Genomic DNA, 23,266 nt, shown 5'->3' with positions numbered 1-23,266 from the left:
CTATCGACAATGATAATGAAGGTGAATGGGTTGTTTATCAGTCAAAAAGCATGAAGAAAAAACAAAATGCCACAGTGAAAGCTAGAAGTGTGGTTGATTCAACAACACAAGGGCCAAAAGTTTCCAAAAAGCAAAAACCAAAAGTATCTAGGAAACAGAAAAAAGCCAAAGTAAGTAAGAGAAAAGGAAAGAAGAACCCAAATAAGGAAAAAGGGGAGAAAGGAAGCTTGTATGTCTGCAGTGTTGTGGAAGTTTCTCTTCGTGAGAGTGAATCCCAGACCACCCCAAAGCAAGGGATGATCCGTAAGCACACAAAAGCCATAGTTGAAGTTCCACAATCACTGGTAATGAATGACAACTGTGTTTGTTGGCCTCTGACATTTCTCTATTTGTATGAACAATGTTCCAGTGTATAATGATATGAATTTTATCACCAAATTATTTAAGTTTTTATAAATTCAAAAAGTGACTTAAATTTATAAAAATTTATATAATTTTGTAATAGAATTGTCTGGCAATTTTTTAATATTATTATTAAAAAAATTCTAATATACACCATTTTAAAAGTAGAGTTGCGTGACAAATTTAGGGAAAATGAGATTTCTTTAATGGTGGCGTACGGATGACAGAGGAGAGGAGAAGAAAAGAAAAAAAAGAAAAAGAAAAAAAGAAATATTAATTGGTATATTTTGTAATGAATTAATAAATTAAAAAAATAACAATTTTTATATTATTAACTGTAATGAAAAAAAATTATTGATATAAATGAAACAAAATACATGAATATTAATTGATATTAATTGTAATGAATTAATAAATTAAACAAAATTAAATAAATTGCACAATTTATTTCACAATTAATGAAATAATTTTTTTTAATTAAAACTGAAAAAAATGAAAAAATAACAATTTTTATATCTTATAAGGGCATAAAAGACATTACACAGCAAAAAATTATTTTACAACTTATTCAACAAAACACTACTCTACTAATTAAATCTAAATCTATAATCCCACAGCTGCACCAAACAGTAAGAATTATTCAAAGTTGTTGGCATGGTTGATCACAGGGTACCCTAATCCGTGGAGCTGAAACATTTAAAAACATATTTAGGGAAGGCTTCAATATGGAATCATTGGAAGAAGTACTGATATCACTTAGCATTGGAGGCATGACATCCCAATTCGCTCAAATACTGCAGTCTGCATTTGGCTCACGGATGGTTCCTCCTTCTGTAGCAAAGAGGTATTCAAATTTATTGTAAGACTGGTTATTCTGTGAATTATTGAGATAAATAATTCCTTCTTATTCACGTTTATTTTGCAATATATATATATATATATATTTGTTTTGCATTATTAGTTGTAGGATTAATCTGTCAATTGTGTTGGATAAAGTGTTCATTGTCCCGATAACAAAAATCACGACCAAACAATGCAATGTGAGTCCCATGGATTAATAATCTTAATCCTATGTTATAATCTGCCCAATCAAACCGGCACTTATACTATAGTTTCCTTTGGTAATTTAGCTATTCATTCAAATTACTACATATTTTCGATAAAGAAAATGCTAACACCCTTTGAGCTGTCAATAATCTCAGTATATGTATAGGAGTATAGAGGTGGGTGAAAATGTTTTTAAATTTTAAAAAAAAAAAAATATATATATATATATATATGTATGTAAAAATGCTTTGAAAATAGTTTTGAATGCTAACAAGTGAAACAAAAAGAGTAGTTTCAATATACCCCATTGGAGCTTATTGTGAAACCTTTGCTAGTTTTTTGTATGGAAAGGAATTTTTTAGCTCTAAGCCATAAACCCCAAGTTGATCCCCTACTTTCATAGGATTTTGATATTAAAAAAATAATAATTCTTATGAATTCTTATGCATAATATTTTCATCCACTAACATATATAAAAGACATTATAACCTTTAAATATATTATTGTCTTGTGATTACTCAATAACATGAATACTAACTAGTAACATAATTATTTTAATATTTCTAAATTTATTATAGCAAGTTTATAACTGAAAAGTACAACAAAGTGTAGTAAAATAGGTTGAAATTGTTGGGTATAAAAGATAGAGGTGAAGAATTTGATAATAGCTACAGATAATGAGGTCACCTCTTAATCAATAGAAAAGAACACTAGAAAAAAATGTTGTGAATTCCCCCTAGAATCCAAGAATAGATAACAGTAAGTGATGACGAGGCAACTTTCTAATGGTAGTAATTGCAAACTCATTCCATTTTTGGAGGGTAATTTTAGACTAAATTTTATTTAAATATCAACTAATAGGATAAATGGGTTGTACAGTCAGGTTAGGATTTATGTAATTTGAACTCTCTAGCTCGCTCCTCAAACACTACTTGTATCACATGCCTTTCAAATATGCCACCTACTGTTGCCAACTATATTAGCAGATTCCAAAGAACATCCTTAGCCATTTAGATATTTGCCATATTTGGATAGCTGCAAGATAGACAGTAGTTCCTAAAAAAATGTAAGAACTAAAGGGCATGCAAGCCACACTCTTTGTACTGTTTCCACCTCTTTGCCACACGGGGCAAGAATCCATAGAAAGCTATCTCTTTTACCTTTAGAATGTTACACCTGGAAATATACGCAAGACTCATTTTCATGGGGACATTTCAAGCTTGTAGTGTCCTTTCATGACCAAATCTGCTTCCATATGCTTGCGGGAATTTGAACTAGTCTTGGTGGGCTTTCCTTTTTTTGGTGGCCAGCCTATTTAGCATAAGATACATGGCCCCCCTCCCCAAATCTAGTTACTATAAGTTAACAACTATTGACTTTTGTAAAAATTGATGTATTATTGATTGATATTGATCTTAATATTCTGTCTATTACAAATGGTTCCTTATATAGATGTAGGTGTAGTGGATGGTGGTAGTGGTGTAGTAGGTTAGGTTTAGTGGAGTAGGTGAGGTGGTAGTGGTGGTAGGTGATGGTAAATTCTAACAGCCCCCCGCAAACTCAAGGGGGATAGGAACTAACCAACTTGAGTTTGGAGAGAGTAACAAAACAAGAAAATACATAAAAATAAAAGAGGATAGGTGACACTGTATGGTCGTGTCAGACCATTGGTGAAGACACTGGATGGTGGTGTCATAACGTTGTAGAGGACACTGTATGGGGGTGTCATAACGTTGTAGAGGACACTGTATGGTGGTGTCAGACCGATGTAGAAGATAGTTTATGGGGTCATGTCGGACCGTTGTAGCAGACACTGTGTGGTCGTGTCAGACCGATGTAGAAGACAGTTTATGGGGTCATGTCGGACCGATGTAGAAGACAGTTTACGGGGTCATGTCGGACCGTTGTAACAGACACTGTTGTGACAGTTGTTGTGACAGTTTACGGAGTCTTGCTGGACCCTTGTAGAAACTAACCGGAATCAATGTCGGGACAGTTTACAGAGTCTTGTCGGACCCATGAAGGAGCTAACCGGAATCAATGTCGGGACAGTTTACAGAGTCTTGTCGGACCCTTAAAAAGTCGCACCCTCAAAAGGTGTGCCCAATTTTTCAAAAGGCGTGCCATCAAAAGGCGTGCCCAATTCATCAAAAGGTGTGCCGGACATGATGGCGAGGCACGTGAGCGCCTTGGCTGGCGCGCCCGTTTTGTCGTCTGGCGTCAAGAGGCGCGCGATGCGCGTGTCTGCCTTGGCTATTTAACCAAGGTTGATGCTGAGGTGGAGGCAGAAGCTGAGACAAAAAAACTGAGAGAAACCTCTGAAAAACTCTGCGTTTTCTGAGAGAGAAACTCTGTAATACTCGGTAACCAACCCGTCTCTGAAACACTCAGCAACATGGCCTCTTCTTCCCGTCCAGCTACCCAGAACATGGCCTCCTCTTCCCGTGGTCTGCTCACGCTCTTTCCAGAACTGAACGAGTCCACAAGAGAAATAACGAGTGCGGTGGCCAGTGAACCTCAACCAAACACCTCTGTGTTTGCTCCGTTGAACTTTCCGATGCGGTCGGTGGAGCAAAAAATGGCGGTGCAAACTGATATTGAGGCCAATCAGTATACTCTGAAGTCATGCGTGGAAACCATGACTGCGGTCACAAATTTGTCGCACCGGCTGCAGAGCAGGACAAATGAGGTGCAGCATTTAAACGCCCAACTGGCTCTGCTCCAACGCATGTATAAGGATGCGCGAGCAGAGATAAGTGTGCTGAAAGCAGAAAATAAGGAGCTGAAGCGGAAGGCCACCGTGATGTTCCGATTTGGAGGTCCACCATATGCTGTAGTGGAGGAACAGGGAGGAGGCAACTTGCTTGGTGGTCTAGGAAGCACGGAGGCAACACCGTCAAGGGCCGCTCAGGACGGAGGCAAGAAGAAGAGACCGGCGGCAGAGTAGAGAAGAAAAATCCTGCTTGTGGATGTGGTTGTTTTGTGTGTTTTTTTTTTTTTTTGGTGTAAAATGCTGATCGGGGTTGATCCCGGCATGAAAAAAATGACAAGTTTCTGGAATGAAAACTGAGGTGGGTGTGAATGGATTTTTTTTTTTTTTTTTTTTTTTTTTGAAAAGAATAATAATAATAATAATAATAAATAAAACGAAGTGGTGGATCAGCAAGAGTATTTTTTTTTTTTTTTTTTGTGAAAATAAGAATAATCATAATAAATAAAATGAAGTGGTGGAAGCCAGTGAAATCCATGAAGGCTAGTATAATATTTGGTAGTGGAAAAAAGAATGATGGTCTGTGCAATAAAATAAACATAGATATATATATATATATAGAGATATATTAAAATAAGAGAATGGAGTGGGGTTGATTAAAAAATGTTGGCATCAGAAAGTGCATGTGGGTCTGTCAATCCCGTGGGTGTGTGTATTGGGTGACCTTTTACAGTGGAGTCACATGGGAGAGAGAAAAGCAACACACATATGCATGTGCTCTCTCTGCCGATTTTCATGGAGCAAAATTCATGATTATAAATTGCTTTTGCTAGTGGTAGGGCCCACCAGCACAATTCATGGACCATTCTTTTGATTATACAACATGGAGCATTCTTCTCTTGTCCTTTTTTGACCCAGTCTAGGGTATCTTCTTGTGTGATAGCAGTGCTGGCTTGTGCCATATTTCCAGCTGTGCGAACTGCTAGTTTGTTTCCGTCTGTTCTTAGCAACTTAGAAACTTTTGTGCTGAAAAACTACGACTGTGGAACCGCGCTGCCAAGATGAAAGCAATTGATCCTCCGAGCGAGGATGTAGGAGGAGAGAGAAACACCGAAGCGAGAGACACCAAAAGAAAACCTGAGGGAGGAGAGAGACGGTATTGTCCTGCAACAATGGATGCACGAATGCTACGTCAACAGCTGCTTCGCTCACACCAGCGAGGTTTTCTCTTCCACCTAAATTGGGCAGGCTTCAGCACAGGTGATAGGCGTGTGAATACTGGTTCAGATCTTTCTGTATTTGTAGGAGATTTGGCTATGAAAATGAGAGGTCAAGGGCAACGATGGGAAGGTATGTGTAGAGGTCCGGCGGGCGGCCAAGGCGAGACTGCCGCCCGCCGGTGAAGCAGAATTAGTAGCTTCTCAATCTTGCTCTGATACCATGTAAAAATTGATGTATTATTGATTGATATTGATCTTAATATTCTGTCTATTACAAATGGTTCCTTATATAGATGTAGGTGTAGTGGATGGTGGTAGTGGTGTAGTAGGTTAGGTTTAGTGGAGTAGGTGAGGTGGTAGTGGTGGTAGGTGATGGTAAATTCTAACAACTTTCTTGTGCTAGGCTGAATTTGAAACATGTAAGAGGAATGCTTCTATATGGGCCACCAGGTTCTGGAAAAACCTTGATAGCACAAAGCATTTGCAAATTTCTAAATGCAAAAGAGCCCCTGGTCTCTTTCTCTCTCTCCACTTTTTTAATCTTATTTTGACACTTCTTTTTCTCCTCCCATTCATGCGGATTGTAAATGGACCGGATGTGTTAGATGCATTCCAAGGTCAATCAAAGAGGAAAATAAGGTCACTCTTTAAAGCGGCCGTTGAGGATGAAAATAAATTTGGTAAAGATGCACACATATGTTCATTCTAAATTCACTTCGTTGTGCTTTTATAGTGAGATCATTTAATCTTTTCTTTCAGGAGCTAAAAGTGACCTACACATCATCATATTTGATGAAATTGATTCCATTGCTAAGGTGAGCACAGATACAACATTTGCTCATTCTAAATGTTGTTAGTTGTGCTACCTACAATTCGTGTTATATATATGTGCGTGTGTTAATTTCATGATATCAGACTTAAGGTTTTGGACATAATTGAAGTATTTTTTCCCTGTTTGGGTTTGACATCATTTTGGTGTTTTCGTATTCCCATGGATTATATGTTTTGTTTCTCCCATTTCATTCCCATGTCATACGTGGCCAATTTGTTGCTTGTGTGATGTTTCTTTATTCCTTATTGGTAGTAGTGATATGTACTCCAAATTAGTAATTGTAACTCATCTTTTGAAACATTGACAATAAGATACAAGGCTTGAGTTTCATGCTTCTATATCAATATGCTTTTGTAAGGCAAACATTCACTATTGAGTGTGTACTCCAGATTAATTAGCATTGCTTTCACATTATTTCTATGCCCTATGATTTGTGATTTCAACTTGTCATCCACTTTTAAATGATTTTATTAATTTAAACAACCTATGCTTTTAATCAGTGTGAACAATCAACATAGAAATGCTATTCTATTCAGAAAGTTTTGAATTCTGAAAATAGCAGGCAGTGTATCCTATCCGAAGACCCCAAAGGTAATGGTCACCTAGGCAAGAAACCATTTTTCTAGAAAGTGGTTCCTAAACAATAAGCACTCAATTGTTTTGCGCATAAATACAGAAAGCACTTGACTGACCTTAGGTAATCATCACATCTGCATGTACTTCATAGCTTTACCATGACAGTTGTATTGAGCATGGGATCCCTTTATCCCAAAACCTCTACCCACCGCACATATAGCATCTCTCGTATTAAAATTGAAGGAGGCTATCTCCAGGGAGCTTTACAGGTGCATTTGGCCTTCCTTCTCAGACTAAGGGGACTGTCCACCTGTGTGCGCTTGTATCCACTTGAGCCATCACACTTGGGCCCCCTCTGCCAAGTCGAGTTTCCATCTCTTATATGATTCTACACTTGTTTTCCATTTCAGTCACCCTAATACACTCATGCCACTCTACATCAGATAGAAGAGCCTCGGGACACCTTTAGGCTTGGTGCCACAATTACGGGGCACCCAAAAGACCTCATGACTCTACATGAGATCATAGGAATTTTGGACTTGGTATATTGGAAATGAAGATTTGTCGAGATGCCTCATACTATTCTCGTTGGGGGGATCTGCACTTGACCGACCTTGGAGAGATCTCGACGGGAAGAGAACTCTAGAGTGTGACAAAGACAAGTGACTTGTTCATATCTGAGCACACTTGACCACCATTCCAACTATTGAGGCCACTAGGCGAGTTGGCCTATGTAACCCAATCCTTCTAAATATAGCCTCCATCTTCATGCATAAAGAAGATCTAGCCATCTCTATCTCTTGCTTTTTGGTTATTCACTTCTAGACCTCTAAAACAACTCCTCACTCTTTCTTTCCCAAAGCCATCTTTGCTTTGACCTAGCTAGTATCTAATGATGTAGTGTCATCTCAGCATCCTCCATAGTTCCTAGATAGCTCCCTTACTAGGTCATGTAGCCTCAAATCACACACACAACCACATATAGAACTTCAATTTTTTTTCCTAATACAAGGAGGTAAGAAAGATCCTTAAGAAAATAAAGCATGATCTCTCTCAAAAAACAAACTCTCTCAAAATATTCTCTCTTACAAAAATGATCTCTCTCAAAATAAACTCTCAAATGTTGAGCTCTAGAAAGTGTTAGGAGAGATAGAAAATGTTGTAGAGAGATGCCAAAATGGTCTTGGAGAGGTGCCTCAACAAATGAGCAAAGGGTCCTTTAAATAGACCTGAGGCAGGGCACTTTCGCGAGCGTGGTCAACCTTGGTTGCGGCCGCGATGTCTCTTTGCGGGTTGCAGATCAAATTTTTGGGAGCTGGTCATTTGGGCAAAGCCTGGTCGCGGGCGCGATGTGCATGCTCACAAGTGCGACCGTGCTGTGTGTGAATCGCGGGTGCGATGGTGCTTCTCTCAGGTAGGCATGGCAACGGGGCGGGGCCGGGGACCACACCCGTCCCCGATCCCCGATGGTGAAAATTTCCCCGTCCCCGACCCCAATCCTCAACAGGGAACCTATCACCGTCCCCATCCCCGTCCCCAACGGGGATCGGGTTTCCCTGACCCCGAAAATTCCCTGGTCCAAATCTGTTCAATAACACCATCAACAACCTTGGTCCACATCTATTCAACAACATCATCAACAACAACTTTCAACATCAACACCATCAACATCATCAACAAAATCATACACACAGAAAGAGACACACACACACATACATACATACATACATGTATACATTAACACAGAGAGAGACACATACATACATGTATATATACACACAGAGACACACACACATACACATGTATGCATACACACACACAAAGGACAACGGAGGAGCTCGGCGGCGATGACGGAGGAGATCAACACAAATCTCAGATCTGTGTATCTGTGTCACATAAAGAGAGAGAGAGAGAGAGAGAGTGGTGACTGCGACGGCGGCTCCGGCATCGCAGACAGTGGCGGTGGTGCTGAGGAGAAGGAGAGGTGCGAGAGTGAGAGAGTAGAGAGAAGCAAAGGAGGGGTGCGAGAGTGAGAGAGAGTAAAGGGAAGAGAGAGAGAGAGAGAGACAGAGGGGTCATAAATTTTTTAGGGATATATATAGTAGGTTTACTTCGGGGAGGTAACGGGGATGGGGTGGGGGCCGGGGCTGGAAAACATATCACCGTCCCCGGCCCGAAAGTCAACAGGGATTCATTTTCGAATACCATCCCCGACTCGTCGGGGGTATTTTTCGAGAAAAAACCGCTCTAATCGGGGTCGAGGGGCGGGTCCCCGTCGGGCCAGGTTTAAATTGCCATCCCTACTCGCGGGCACGATGGTGTATGCGGCTGAGCAGCTTTTTTTGACTCTTTGCTTCATATTTCTTGCGCGTTTTGCTCCACGCTTTGTCAGCCTATCCCATAGACAAACAGCCTCCCTAAGCCACCATTTTGCTCTGTAAAGTCCATCCCTTTGTCAAAGCCTTATCCTTATGCTTGCTATCAATGAAGATCCAACAAAATCAACAAAAAGTCCACACATGTGAAGCTCTATCCTTTCACCCATGTGTTGACATCAAAAAGCTGAGACAACAGCCAATTTGAGCATCCCAAAGTTGCCATTTTCAAACTCGAAAATTCAACAACATTATCTCCATATCTTGACAAGCATCATGAATCATGTTAATGTATAAGAAGATAATGAACAAGAAAAAAAAAAAAAACACTTTGAATAAAAAATCATCATATTAAGGTTTGTGAATAGAGGTATTACCAAAACATAAATCTTAAATTTCTTTAGGATAAAAATTCCTAACCATAAACAAAGGGTAGAGGAGGCAACAATGAGAAAGTAATCATAAGCATTAAGAGAGAGTGAGCCTGGTCTTCTTTGGTTCCATATGTATATTGCAAATCATATCTTAAATATGTTCTTGGTTTTTTTTGCAGAAAAGAGGGGCAGCCATGGGATTACACCATGTGGATAATAGGCTTGTAAGCCAACCACTTGCAAAGGTTAATATCTCTCAGATTTTGTTTATCAATTTTTTATTTTTATTGCTTCTCCTTGTCTAGGCAATACGTGCAAAATTTGCATGCCTTTAAGATTGATGGCCGGAAAGCATTTAACAACATTTTTATTATTGGTACTAGAAATCGAAAGGAGCTCATCGATGAAGCCCTGCTGAGGTAACCTTCTCTTCGTTGTGTTGTTCTTTGCTGATTTCTTTATTCTTTTTGAACAATATCCCAAATTTTTTGAACTCGAATGGTATGTTCAAATTTTGAGTTTATCAAGTAAAGAAAAATGAAATTATTTAAACATATTTATCTTTTATGGGTAACCAAACAAATATATATATATATATATTCAAAAATAGCTATTTAGTTTATTCTCATTTTCCTAACTCAATAAAATAAAATAAAATAAGTACTTTATTTATTATATTTGTTTGTAGGGAAGGTAGAATCGAACTACATGTCAAAGTAGAGTACCCAGATAAGCAAGGGTGCCTGCAAATTTTGGGCATCTACACAAGGAACATGAGACAAAATTTTGTACTCGATAAAGATGTGAATCTTCATGAAATTGGTAAGTTGTTTGAGTAATATTGTTGTGCAAGCGGAAACATCAAATCATCATTTATGAAATGAGATTGTGCGTGTGCTTGCTTGCACAGCTTGCAAGACGGATGGCTGTAGTGGCTCTGCCCTTGCATCTCTAGTCATTCGTGCACATTCATATGTTGTGGTCCACACAGTGGAGAATGGATTACTGCAGCATGTCAAGGATGATTTCAAAATAACAATGAACCACTTTCTCCGTGCTATAGAAGATGTTAAGTCTGGACTTCAAGAATCTGACTTGGAGCCAAGCAGGTAATACACATCAACATTTATTTTTGTAACCGAATGACATAACGTACATATTGTAGATTTATTTAACAGAAAATGTGATTTCAATTAAAACATGTTTCCTATATTTTAGCAGGAAATCTACCTTTAGCAGGAAACATGTTTTAATTGAAATCACATTTTCTATTAAATAAATCTACAATATGTACGTTATGTCATTCGGTTACAAAAATAAATGTTGATGTGTATTACCTGCTTGGCTCCAAGTCAGATTCTTGAAGTCCAGACTTAACATCTTCTATAGCACGGAGAAAGTGGTTCATTGTTACTTTGAAATCATCCTTGATATGCTGCAGTAATCCATTCTCCACTGTGTGGACCACAACATATGAATGTGCACGAGTGACTAGAGATGCAAGGGCAGAGCCACTACAGCCATCCGTCCTGCAAGCTGTGCAAACAAGCACACGCACAATCTCATTTCATAAATGATGATTTGATGTTTCCGCTTACACAACAATATTGCTCAAACAACTTACCAATTTCATGAAGATTCACATCTCTATTGAGTACAAAATTTTGTCCCATGTTCGTTGTGTAGATGCCCAAAATTTGCAGGCGCCCTTGCTCATCTGGGTACTCTACTTTGACATGTATTTCGATTCTACCTTCCCTACAAACAAATACAATAAATAAAGTACGTTTTTTTTTTATTGAGTTAGGAAAATGAGAATAAAATAAATAGCTATTTTTAAATATATATATATATATATATATTTGGTTACCCATAAAAGATAAATATGTTTAAATAATTTCATTTTTCTTTACTTGATAAACTCAAAATTTGAACATACCATTCGAGTTCAAAAATTGTGGGACATTGTTCAAAAAGAATAAAGAAATCAGCAAAGAACAACACAACGAAGAGAAGGTTACCTCAGCAGGGCTTCATCTATAAGCTCCTTTCGATTTGTAGTACCAATAATAAAAATGTTGTTAAACGCTTTCCGGCCATCAATCTTAAAGGCATGCAAATTTTCAAGTATTGCCTAGACAAGGAGAAACAATAAAAATAAAAAAATTGAAAAACGAAATATGAGAGATATTAACCATTGCAAGTAGTGGGCTTACAAGCCTATCATCCATATGGTGTAATCCCATAGCTGCCCCTCTTTTTTGCAAAAAAACCAAGAACATATTTAAGACATGATTTGCAATATACATATGGAACCAAAGAAGACCACGCTCACTCTCTCTTAAAGCTTATGATTACTTTCTCATTGTTGCCTCCTCTACCCTTTGTTTATGGTTAGGATTTTTTATCCTAAAGAAATTTAAGATTTATGTTTTGGTAATACCTCTCTTCACAAAACTTAATATGATGATTTTTTATTCAAAGTGTTTTTGTTTTTATTATTTTCTTGTTCATTATCTTCTTATACATTAACAGGATTCATAATGCTTGTCAAGATATGGAGATAATGCTGTTGAATTTTCAAGTTTGAAAATGGCAACTTTGGGATGAAAGGATAGAGCTTCACATGTGTGGACTTTTTGTGGATTTTGTTGGATCTTCATCGATAGCAAGCACTGTTTGTCTGTGGGATAGGCTGACAAAGCGTGGAGCAAAATGCACAAGAAATATGAAGCAAAGAGTCAAAAAAAGCTGCTCAGCTGCGTGCACCATCGCGCCCACGAGTAGGGAAGGCAATTTAAACCCGGCCCGACGGGGACCCGCCCCCTCAACCCCGATTAGAGCAGTTTTTCCCCAAAAAATACCCTCGACGGGCCGAGGATGGTATTCGAAAATGAATCCCTGTTGACTTTTGGGCCGGGGACGGTAATATGCTTTCCAACCCCGGCCCTAGCCCGTCCCCCACCCCGACCCCGTTCCTGTTACCCCCCCGAAGTAAACCTACTATATATATCCCTCAAAAATTTATGACCCCTCTGTCTCACTCTCTCTTCCCTTTATTCTCTCTCACTCTCGCACCTCTCCTTCGCTTCTTTCTACTCTCTCTCACTCTTGCACCTCTCCTTCTCCTCAGTGCCACCGCAACTGTCCACGATGTCAAAGTCGCCGTCGCCGTCGCAATCACCACTCTCTCTCTCTCTCTCGCTCTCTGACACAGATACACAAATCTCAGATCTGTGTTGATCTCCTTCGTAATCGCCGCCGATCTCCGCCGAGCTCCTCCACCGTCCTCTCTCTGTGTGTATGTATACGTGTGTATGTGTGTGTGTGTCTCTGTGTGTATATATATATGTATGTATGTGTGTCTCTCTCTGTGTGAATGTATACATATATGTATGTATATATGTATGTGTATGTGTGTGTGTGTGTGTGTGTCTCTTTCTCTCTCTATGTGTATGATTTTGTTGATGTTGAAAGTTGTTGATGATGTTGTTCAACAAATTTGGACCAGGGTTGTTGTTGATGATGTTGTTGAACAGATTTGGACCAAGGAATTTTCGGGGTCGGAGAAACCCGATCCCCGTTGGGGACGGAGATGGCGATAGGCTCCCCGTCGGGGATCGAGGACGGGGGGTGTGGTCCCCGGCCCCGCCCTGCCCCGCCCCGCTGCCATTCCTACCTACGAGAAGCACCATCGCACCCGCGATTCACACACAGCACGGTCGCACCTGCGAGCATGCACATCGTGCCCGCGACCAGGCTTTGCCCAAATGACCAGCTCCCAAAAATTTGCTCTGCAACCCGCGAAGGGACACCGCGGTCGCGACCAAGGCTGACCACGCCCGCAAAAGTGCCCTGCCTCAGGTCTATTTAAAGGACCCTTTGCTCATTTGTTGAGACACCTCTCCAAGACCATTTTGGCATCTCTCCAAGACATTTTCTATCTCTCCCAACACTCTCTAGAGCTCAACATTTCCAAACTTAGAGGGAGTTTATTTTGAGAGAAATATATTTTGAGAGAGATCATGCTTTATTTTCTTAAGGATCTTTCTTACCTCCTTATATTAGGAAAAAAAATTGAAGTTCTATATGTAGTTGTGTGTGTGATTTGAGGCTACATGACCTAGTAAGGGAGCTATCTAGGAACTATGGAGGATGCTGAGATGACACTACATCATCAGATACTAGCTAGGTCAAAGCAAAGATGGCTTTGGGAAAAGAAAGAGTGAGGAGTTGTTTTAGAGGTCCAGAAGTGAATAGCTCAAGTGGATACAAGCGCACACAGGTGGACAATCCCCTTAATCTGGGAAGGAAGGCCAAATGCACCTGTAAGGCTCCCTAGAGATAGCCTCCTTCAATTTTAATACGAGAGATGCTATATGTGCGGTGGGTAGAGGTTTTGGGATAAAGGGATCCCATGCTCAATACAACTGTCATGGTAAAGCTATGAAGTACATGCAGATGTGATGATTACCTAAGGTCAGTCAAGTGCTTTCTGTATTTATGCACAAAACAATTGAGTGCTTATTGTTTAGGAACCACTTTCTAGAAAAATGGTTTCTTGCCTAGGTGACCATTACCTTTGGGGTCTTCGGATAGGATACACTGCCTGCTATTTTCAGAATTCAAAACTTTCTGAATAGAATAGCATTTCTATGTTGATTGTTCACACTGATTAAAAGCATAGGTTGTTTAAATTAATAAAAACATTTAAAAGTGGATGACAAGTTGAAATCACAAATCATAGGGCATAGAAATAATGTGAAAGCAATGCTAATTAATCTGGACTACACACTCAATAGTGAATGTTTGTCTTACAAAAGCATATTGATATAGAAGCATGAAACTCAAGCCTTGTATCTTATTGTCAATGTTTCAAAAGATGAGTTACAATTACTAATTTGGAGTACATATCACTACTACCAATAAGGAATAAAGAAACATCACACAAGCAACAAATTGGCCACGTATGACATGGGAATGAAATGGGAGAAACTGAACATATAATCCATGGGAATACGAAAACACCAAAATGAAGTCAAACCCAAACAGGGAAAAAATACTTCAATTATGTCAAAAACCTTAAGTCTGATATCATGAAATTAACACACGCACATATATATAACACGAATTGTAGGTAACACAACTAACAGCATTTAGAATGAGCAAATGTTGTATCTGTGCTCACCTTAACAATGGAATCAATTTCATCAAATATGATGATGTGTAGGTCACTTTTAGCTCCTGAAAGAAAAGATTAAATGATCTCACTATAAAAGCACAACGAAGTGAATTTAGAATGAACATATGTGCGCATCTTTACCAAATTTATTTTCATCCTCAACGGCCACTTTAAAGAGTGACCTTATTTTCCTCTCTGATTGACCTTGGAATGCATCTAACACATCCGGTCTATTTACAATCCGCATGAATAGGAGGAGAAAAAGAAGTGTCAAAATAAGATTAAAAAAAGTGGAGAGAGAGAAAGAGACCAGGGGCTCTTTTGCATTTAGAAATTTGCAAATGCTTTGTGCTATCAAGGTTTTTCCAGAACCTGGTGGCCCATATAGAAGCATTCCTCTTACATGCTTCAAATTCAGCCTAGCACAAGAAAGTCAATAGTTATTAACTTATAGTAACTAGATTTGGGGAGGGGGGCCATGTATCATATGTTAAATAGGCTGGCCACCAAAAAAAGGAAAGCCCACCAAGACTAGTTCAAATTCCCACAAGCATATGGAAGCAGATTTGGTCATGAAAGGACACTACAAGCTTGAAATGTCCCCATGAAAATGAGTCTTGCGTATATTTCCAGGTGTAACATTCTAAAGGTAAAAGAGATAGCTTTCTATGGATTCTTGCCCCTTGTGGCAAAGAGGTGGAAACAGTAGACCACATCATTTTGCTCTTTGTCCAAGTACAAAGAGTGTGGCCTGCATGCCCTTTAGTTCTTACATTTTTTTAGGAACTACTGTCTGTCTTGCAGCTATCCAAATATGGCAAATATCTAAATGGCCTAAGGATGTTCTTTGGAATCTGCTAGTATAGTTGGCAGCAGTAGGTGGCATATTTGAAAGGCATGTGATACAAGTAGTGTTTGAGGAGCGGGCTAGAGAGTTCAAATTACATAAATCCTAACCTGACTGTTCAACCCATTTATCCTCTTAGTTGATATTTAAATAAAATTTAGTCTAAAATTCTTCGCTCGAGCGAGCTTTCTTACCCTCGAGCTAGCCCTGTGGAATTGTTTCTTCACTCGAGCGAAAACTCTTGCGCTCGAGCGTGCGTCTGTGTCACGACCCTGACCCGTCCCTATGAGTTCAGCGATGTAACCGGCCACTAATCTTTGGATTATCGAAGGCCTCTTAGCATAATAACATATAGTTAGGGGTTGCAGAAGTAAATACATAAAAAATACATAGCCCATCGAGCTGTGCAGACATACATGAGACTGATAATCTTAAACTTTTATAAACATACGAGTGACGTCATAGGTACAGCATTTACACATCACTTCATGTACATAAAAAGAAAACTTGTTCATAGAGCAAAAGAACAGTCTTATACATCCATATAAACACAGCCACAAAACATGACTTGGTCTGAGAGGAGGATCCAACACCAATCTCACCCAGTTTGTGCAAATAAAAAGTGGTGATGAGGTGTATAAGAATTTTAATCTTCCAGTGCCTCGAATTGCCAAGACAACCATTATGTAATGGCAGTTTAATTAAAATGATCCTTTGACAGTCTGTCTAGCAATCAACCTTATAATAATATCCCACATGCAGTGAACAAAGCTTTAGAAGTTCACAATGAAGATCATATAATACAACAATCAGAAAACCAATTCCCAAACATGCATACAATTTTGCATGAAGAAAACACCTATCTCAATCACATCAGATGTGTCTTTATAAATGTAATCAAAATCAATGTATTTTCTCATGAATTTTAACAAACAACTAAAACAAAAAAATACAACAGTACTCAAACGTATTCTTGAGGTTATGAATTGTTCAATCAACTTTGGTACAGCAATACAATTGTGAGTTCATATATCTAGGTCAAGCTTAGGGGTAAAAAACACAGATAGTTCCATGATTATGAGATGAGAATTAACACATAATGAAGAAAAGATGCATGCCCAATATGTGCATGTGTTTAAGTGAGAAAGATTGATGGCAGCAATATCCCTTTAAGTAGAATAACCAGGACATGTGCACAAATGGGAAATCGGTATGTAAAGGTGAATGTATAACCTGCACGGCTAAATCACGTGTGGGTAACACCACTAAACCACGAAGACATCTAACCGCACGAGTTGACAGCATTTGCACTATTGGCAAAGCATAGGCTAGCGTCTTCCCACTTCCAGTTGGTGAATTTATACAAAGGTCTCGCTCACAGGAACCAGGTCCAATTGTCTCTTGCCAGACTGCAACTTGCACTGGAAAGAGGGGAGTAAAATCCATATTCTCCAACGCCACCTCGAACCTAATATAAGAACAACTCACAACTAACCATAACCACAAAAATATAAGCAATATAATTCAAGGGAGTAACAGTGAAAGCCATTTTGCAGTAATCAAATAGGTACTCAAAATTGAAGCTCAATGTCAAGCTCCAGGGGGAAAAAAAAAGTTCCTTCAAGCTAAAGAAAAAATGATGCCTAAACCTCAATGTAAGAGTCACAACAATGATTGAATTATAAAGTGGGTGAAAAGCATTGTACATTTTTACCTATATATCAAGGGTCTTTAAATGGTTAAAACATAATAAGCAAAGGTTGCCTCTAAAAAAAATAAAAGTCCACAAAACTTCATGAACACCAAATTACTTGCTCCTTTTAATATATTAAAATATAGATGTTAAAAATGTTATAAATTTAAATTACAGAGGTTTATTTAAGTAAATAGTAAAGTGAATTTATATTGTCAAACGTTATTTTATTTTTTATTAACTAGATATTCAAAAACGGGTATGATAATTATTAAGAAAGATGAGTTATATTTAAATGATTTTTTAATTAAAATAATTTCTCGCTAAAGTAAAAAGGTGACAAAGAGCCCCTCTTGTTAACTTTTCAAAAACAATGGTAAATTACACTAACACCCCTTGAGGTTTGTTTTTACTACAATTTCGCCCTCGACGTTTGAATTTCATTGCACTCCTTGAGGTTCGAAATCGCATTACATTTTGCCCCATTTTGTTAATGGGGGTTAGGTCAACTAACGGCTTTGGATGACATCAACGTAAAAAGTTTTAAAATACCAATTTTAACCTTACTTATCCAAACCTAACCCCTAACCCTAACCCAACCCGAATTACTACCCATACCCAATAAAACCCTAAATACACACTAACCAAAAATTTAAGTTGAGAAAAAGAGGGAGAAAGACGAGAAAGTAGAACGAAAGGGAGGGGGATCTTATGTCCACGAGCAGCCATGACATTTTCAGTGGGAGAACAAGGATCACGACAACCACAATCCTCCTTGGTGGTCTAATGTTGTGTTGTTTCTTCTCCAACACCAGCCTTGCCGATTAGAGCTACTTGTTGGTTCTCCACCACAACGTTGCTTATTTCAAAGTGCAGACGAAAATAGTTGATTTACCCCCTCCTCTCTCTCTCTCTCTCTCTCTCTCTCTCTCTCTCTCTCTCTCTCTCTCTCTCTCTCTCTTTTTAGGTTGGTGGTGTGGGTGGCGAAAGAGGGAGCGAGATGGTGCTACAGGGCTGGTGATGGTGTAGGTGATGGTGGGTATATGCTAAGAATTTTTTTCCAATTGACTACTCAGTGGAACCCTCTTGGGCACCATTAGTAGCTGCATGCTTTTTGTTTAGTTGTAAAATTGTCGAATCAATTGAAGAATTGAACTCTTTGAGCCAATAAATAAAGAGATGGGGTATTATATAGATTGTGGCTATGGTTGGGTGGAGGCACAAAAAGAAAGAGACATAACAATTTGTTTGCATGGGAACATCTATGCTTGTTTAGTTGTTTATTGCAAAGCAAATGCATACTCAGTACATTGATGTTGCTAGATATATTCAAATTGCCAACCACATGTTGTCAAATAGCCAACTTTCTAAATATTTTTAATTGATATGATGTGTCCACAAGGTGTTTGTATAGCGATGGTGTTTTGGGGGGTTGATGGTTAGGGCTGAGATGGAGACTAGAGAGAGAGAGAGTAAAATTAGGTCGTGTTGAACGAGAGGAAGAGAGAAGGGAAGAAAGGTAATAAAGTCTTTTTATTTTTTTCTGTTAGCAGTGTTAGTTAATAGACAAATTATGATAAGGGGGTCAGTGTAATGTCTAGGATGTGAGGATGTGACTGCAAAAAACTTAAAATCAACCTATTTTGCCTTAAATAAGTGAAAATAAGCTTAAACTATTTTTACTATAAATTACAACAAAATGTTATCTCAACTTAATTATTACTAAAAGTTGAAAGTTGCAATATTTAAGTTATAACAAACAACCACATTGTTCAGTCGCATCTAGTCAATAATAGCCATGTGCATTTTATTAAGGCTATTTATAGGCTTTTTTTAATATGAAATTTTACACCAATATATTTGGTGTAGTTTCTGCTTAATAGTTTTAGAAATAAATAAATAAATTGAAAAATAATTGATTATCAAAAAACTAGAGGTGAATGTTTTTATGTTCTGATTTCTAATTCTCAACTTTCAACTTACCAAAAGTTACACAAAATAGGTTCAATTTTTCAAATAGAATTGAGTTTGGGGTTATTTTGTGAATGTTCGATTCAATTGGATTTGGGCATGCATGTGTACTAGCATTTTATGGAGCTTTTAAAACACAATAAATTTTTGGGTGAACTAGGAAAAGTCCCTTAAAATACACTTATCATTAGAGACACCACAACACATTCTAATCGATAAGATCCTTCAGTTTTAAAATTTTCAAAGGCTAAGTCCACATAGTGTACTCATATAATTCTTTGTGACTAGTTTAAGCCTACACCTTTCACAGTCAGCCAAAACCTAGTAAATAGCTAAACAAATATAAATCCTAGTTGCACAGACTCTTCTAAAAAAGTGGGGGGAAAGAAAAGACAAATTTAAACCTAATCCGTGAAGTATGCACTGCTAGAACCCTGGGAACTAACCATACCTAATGACAGGGATGGACCCAGAGGAGGGCAAGCGGGGCAATCGGCCCCCCTATGACTTTTAAAAAACCCATTTGCTATACTAAGTTTGTGAAATGAATTAACTGCCTATCTTGTCTATTGCTTTAATAAGCTTTATTACAAAAATATTATTTATTTATTGCCTCAAAAAATAGAATTGCAAAATCTCTTATTTGTGAATACATGTAGTTGTGAAAAAATTGCAAGTATAGAAAATGAAATGTAATTATCTTGATAGGTCACAGGGACGGGTTCAATCCAAACCAAAGAGAAAGAAGTTCTCCTTCTGGTTGTGCCCGTCTGTCCAAAAGTGCAACGAAATCGATCAACAATTGTTTTAGTTTGTAAACAAATGTGAATTTAAGAAGAAAAAAATTGCTTCCTACATACATGTTTCGATGTTGTTTTCACTTTTATACGGGTAGATATTGATGTTCATTCTTTCTTTATAATATTTAGTATATATGGATAAGGTAAATTTCCTGAGAAGAACAAATGGAAGAAAAACCCTAAGCAAAAGCAACAGAGATGGATATGCAGAGAGATGTCAGAGGAATAGAAAATGTGATAGCAATAGACAAATTTATCAATTCCTCAATCAACCATTCTAAACCGGTTAGAATGGATGAACTCTTCACAAATTTAATCAATTTATGTTGAGAATTATGAAAGATAAACAACAAAATACATACATAATAATCATACACAAACACACAACTATATACACACACAGAGAAAGAGTACCTGCGATCAAGAGAAGGTAGGAGATTAAGAGGGCATTCATCGAAGAGACTAACATCAATAGGACTTCTCATCCATGGGAGTACAGGCACGCTCTGCTTTTTGTTATGCTCTTATGCTTCCTCCATTATCTCTTCTTCTTCTTCTTCTTCTTCTTCAAAACCTCTGTAAACCCTTGCATGCACTCATGGAGAGAAATAAACATTGATTAATAATTTTGGACATGGATGAACAGTGTTTTGCCCATGTGTTTCATTATTTGGGGAGCTTCTATATACACACACCTAATCCCCTCTATACACACACTTAATGATATTTAATTTTATTACAATTTTATTCCTAAGTGAAATTATTATTTTAGACATCAACCAAATTCATCTCAATGCACACATCCAGACTTCACGTTCATCTCAATGCACACATCTAGACTTCACGTTGAAGCTGAAGCTTCAACCTTCCTTATTCGTAGCTTCTTCCTCATTCATTATTGATATGGAGAATTTGTCTTCTAAAAATCAGCAAATAAGTATTTATGAGAAACATAGTGAAGGAAATGCGAGTTTCTTTTTTTTTTTTTTCCAACGTCTTCGGATAACCAGAGCCGAATTGTGTTATTTGGTTCGGAAATCTACTACCAAAATAATTATTTATTTTCGGAAGTTGTTGTCCGAACAAACTAATAAATTTCGGAAGTTGTTGTCCGAAAAAATTATTTAATTTCGGAAGTTGTTGTCCGAACAAAGTTAACTTTTACAACATTCAACTTCCGAAAGTTGAAAATAAATTCGGACAACTACTTCCGAATGAAGTAAAAAAAAAAAATTGCAAACTGTATACCAAATTTACAGTTTCGAATTCCCTAATTCTATCCCCAAACAAAGCTATACCATTTTTCAATTCCATGTTAGTATCCATTGAAGCTCAAACAAGTTTTCAAAAGGTGATCTCAAATACAATGCATAGTGATTGATTCATATAGGTATAAATTATGTTACACTAATTAAAATTTTCATACATTTTCTCAAATTATTTATCACTCAATAAGAGATTACCACAAATGTAAAAAGAATATACAGAAGAAGGGAGAGGAAAAAAAAAAGAAAAAAAAGAAAAACACTGTTCGGAAGTTTAAAACCGAAAGTATATATACTGTTCGAAAGTTGAAATCCGAAACAAAAAATTAATTTCGGAACTTGATTGTTGTTTGAATTTAATATATTCGGAAGTTGACTGCCGAAATAATCAAAAAGTTTCGGAAACCTACTGTTGAAATAAATCACCAATTTCGGAATCCTACTTCCGAACAAATGAATTAATTTCGGCAAACCAGTTCCGAATGGTTTGTTTACACTCCGTGGGCCTTCGTCCGTTTTCAAAATGATAAAAACAAAACTCTACGTTTTGATTAATTCATTTGTGATTTATTTCAACAGTAGGTTTGTGATTTATTGTTACTGACAGAGGTTGAAGATGAAAGCTGTGTGTGTGTATTTGGGGATGAAAGCTGTGTATGTGTATTTGCACACGGTAAGCTTCAATGGGTGTGTGTATCCTCAAGGTTGAAGATGTAGCTTAAGCTTCAATGGGTGTATGTATCCTCAAGGTTGAAGATGTAGCTTAAGCTTCAATGGGTGTGTGTATTTGCACCGTTGGGAGAGAGCTGGGTTTGGGGTCGAGGGGTGTGTGTGTGTGTGAGGGCAGATGTGGAATAAACCGTGTGTGTAGTGAGTAGATTAATTAGGAATTAATTTTTTTGGTGTGTGTAGTGAGAAAGATGTGCAAAGAGGGTATTTGGTGTGTGTAAATAGATGCTCCACATTATTTGTCTTGTTTGGGTTTAAGGGCATTGATGGAATACAGTATTTAATGGAGGGTGATTCTACTTATATGGCTATTTAACTTCTTTACACCTTTCATCTCATTACATTATTATAAAAAATATTATTGTGTTTTTGTAAATATAATTTGAGAATATGAGTTGTATTTTGAGTTTATGAGTTTTGAAAATATGATTTAAGTGTAAAAAATTTGTTTAGTGGATGAATTTTGAAAAGAGTTTTGAAAAAAGTTTTGAAAAGAGTTTTTAAATTGAGTGATGTGATATAATTTTTGTACAAAAACTTACAATTCATAATCAAACGCACAACCCAAAAATTTATTCAAAACTCATAAAAAAAAATTTAAAAAAATGTTAAAAAATATTTTTTTATTTAACATATAAAAATAACAAGTGCAAAATAACATAAAATAAAATTCAAGAATACTGTTCTGGTTAACCAGCCGGACGTCTTGGGAGAAGTTTGGGGGACGTCCGGGTACACGCATTTTCAAACGCGGGTGTGGAAATGTGTTTTAAAACTATAAACAAACGCCGTACTCAAACTAAATGGTAGAATTACATTTCCAAAGCTGTACCAAACACAGCCTGTAATTCTCATTACACCCTCAATATATTATCAAAACTAACCCTAAATTAACTATTTTATCTCTTTACACCATTAATTTTGGTAACACGATGGTAAACAATTTACATTATTCCGATGTTATGTTACCAGAAAAAATAGATCTCTCTAGGATTTTATTACTATACATTTACAGAGACACTTTATTCTAAACAATAATTTTTTAATTTGTGGTGAGCCTATTTGGTAATATAACGCTAATTAATTTGAATTACTCCCGTGCCATATTACCGGACAATATTTTTTTTCCCAACATTATGTTGCCGTCTAATTAGATGATAACAATAAATTAATTTGGATCACTTGTGAAGTGCATGTTCAGTGATACATTGTTATACAAATGAGATTACTCTAGTGTCGTGTT

The 23,266-nt window shown here is 37.4% G+C and overlaps 2 protein-coding genes across 5 annotated transcripts in view; both read right to left on the bottom strand.

Annotated features, from left to right (window-relative positions):
- Window positions 1–23,266, bottom strand: part of LOC114299806 (DEAD-box ATP-dependent RNA helicase 1) — a 158,395-nt gene that overhangs the window by 5,824 nt on the left and 129,305 nt on the right. The window lies entirely within an intron of this gene.
- Window positions 10,759–20,849, bottom strand: LOC114301640 (vesicle-fusing ATPase-like). 3 transcript variants are annotated; one of them, XM_082894011.1, is made up of 5 exons: window positions 20,444–20,849; window positions 16,799–17,055; window positions 11,558–11,670; window positions 11,161–11,294; window positions 10,759–11,072 (listed from the first exon to the last, which is right to left on the bottom strand). In XM_082894011.1, exons 1-5 carry the CDS (start codon window positions 20,496–20,498, stop codon window positions 10,870–10,872), a joined length of 762 nt encoding a protein of 253 aa, XP_082750137.1. In that variant the 5' UTR covers window positions 20,499–20,849; the 3' UTR covers window positions 10,759–10,869. The 3 variants fall into 3 exon arrangements, with proteins under 3 accessions (XP_082750137.1, XP_082750138.1, XP_082750139.1); XM_082894012.1 differs by having other exon boundaries at window positions 16,799–17,033; XM_082894013.1 differs by having other exon boundaries at window positions 16,799–17,033; window positions 20,497–20,849.

Source organism: Camellia sinensis, chromosome 11, assembly GCF_055761805.1.
Source record: "Camellia sinensis isolate YWXY chromosome 11, ASM5576180v1, whole genome shotgun sequence".
Taxonomy (NCBI): domain Eukaryota; kingdom Viridiplantae; phylum Streptophyta; class Magnoliopsida; order Ericales; family Theaceae; genus Camellia; species Camellia sinensis.
This window is presented reverse-complemented; position numbering and strand designations above follow the sequence as displayed.

Excerpts from the sequence above, each read along its gene's own strand:
- LOC114301640 (XM_082894011.1), bottom strand. The coding sequence starts at position 20,498 with ATGTTAGTCTCTTCGATGAATGCCCTCTTAATCTCCTACCTTCTCTTG. Across the intron at positions 17,056-20,443 it reads CTACCTTCTCTTGATCGCAG|TTGTGAGTTGTTCTTATATT; the intron begins GTACTCTTTCTC and ends GGTTATGGTTAG. Across the intron at positions 11,295-11,557 it reads ATAGATGAAGCCCTGCTGAG|GGAAGGTAGAATCGAAATAC; the intron begins GTAACCTTCTCT and ends ATTTGTTTGTAG.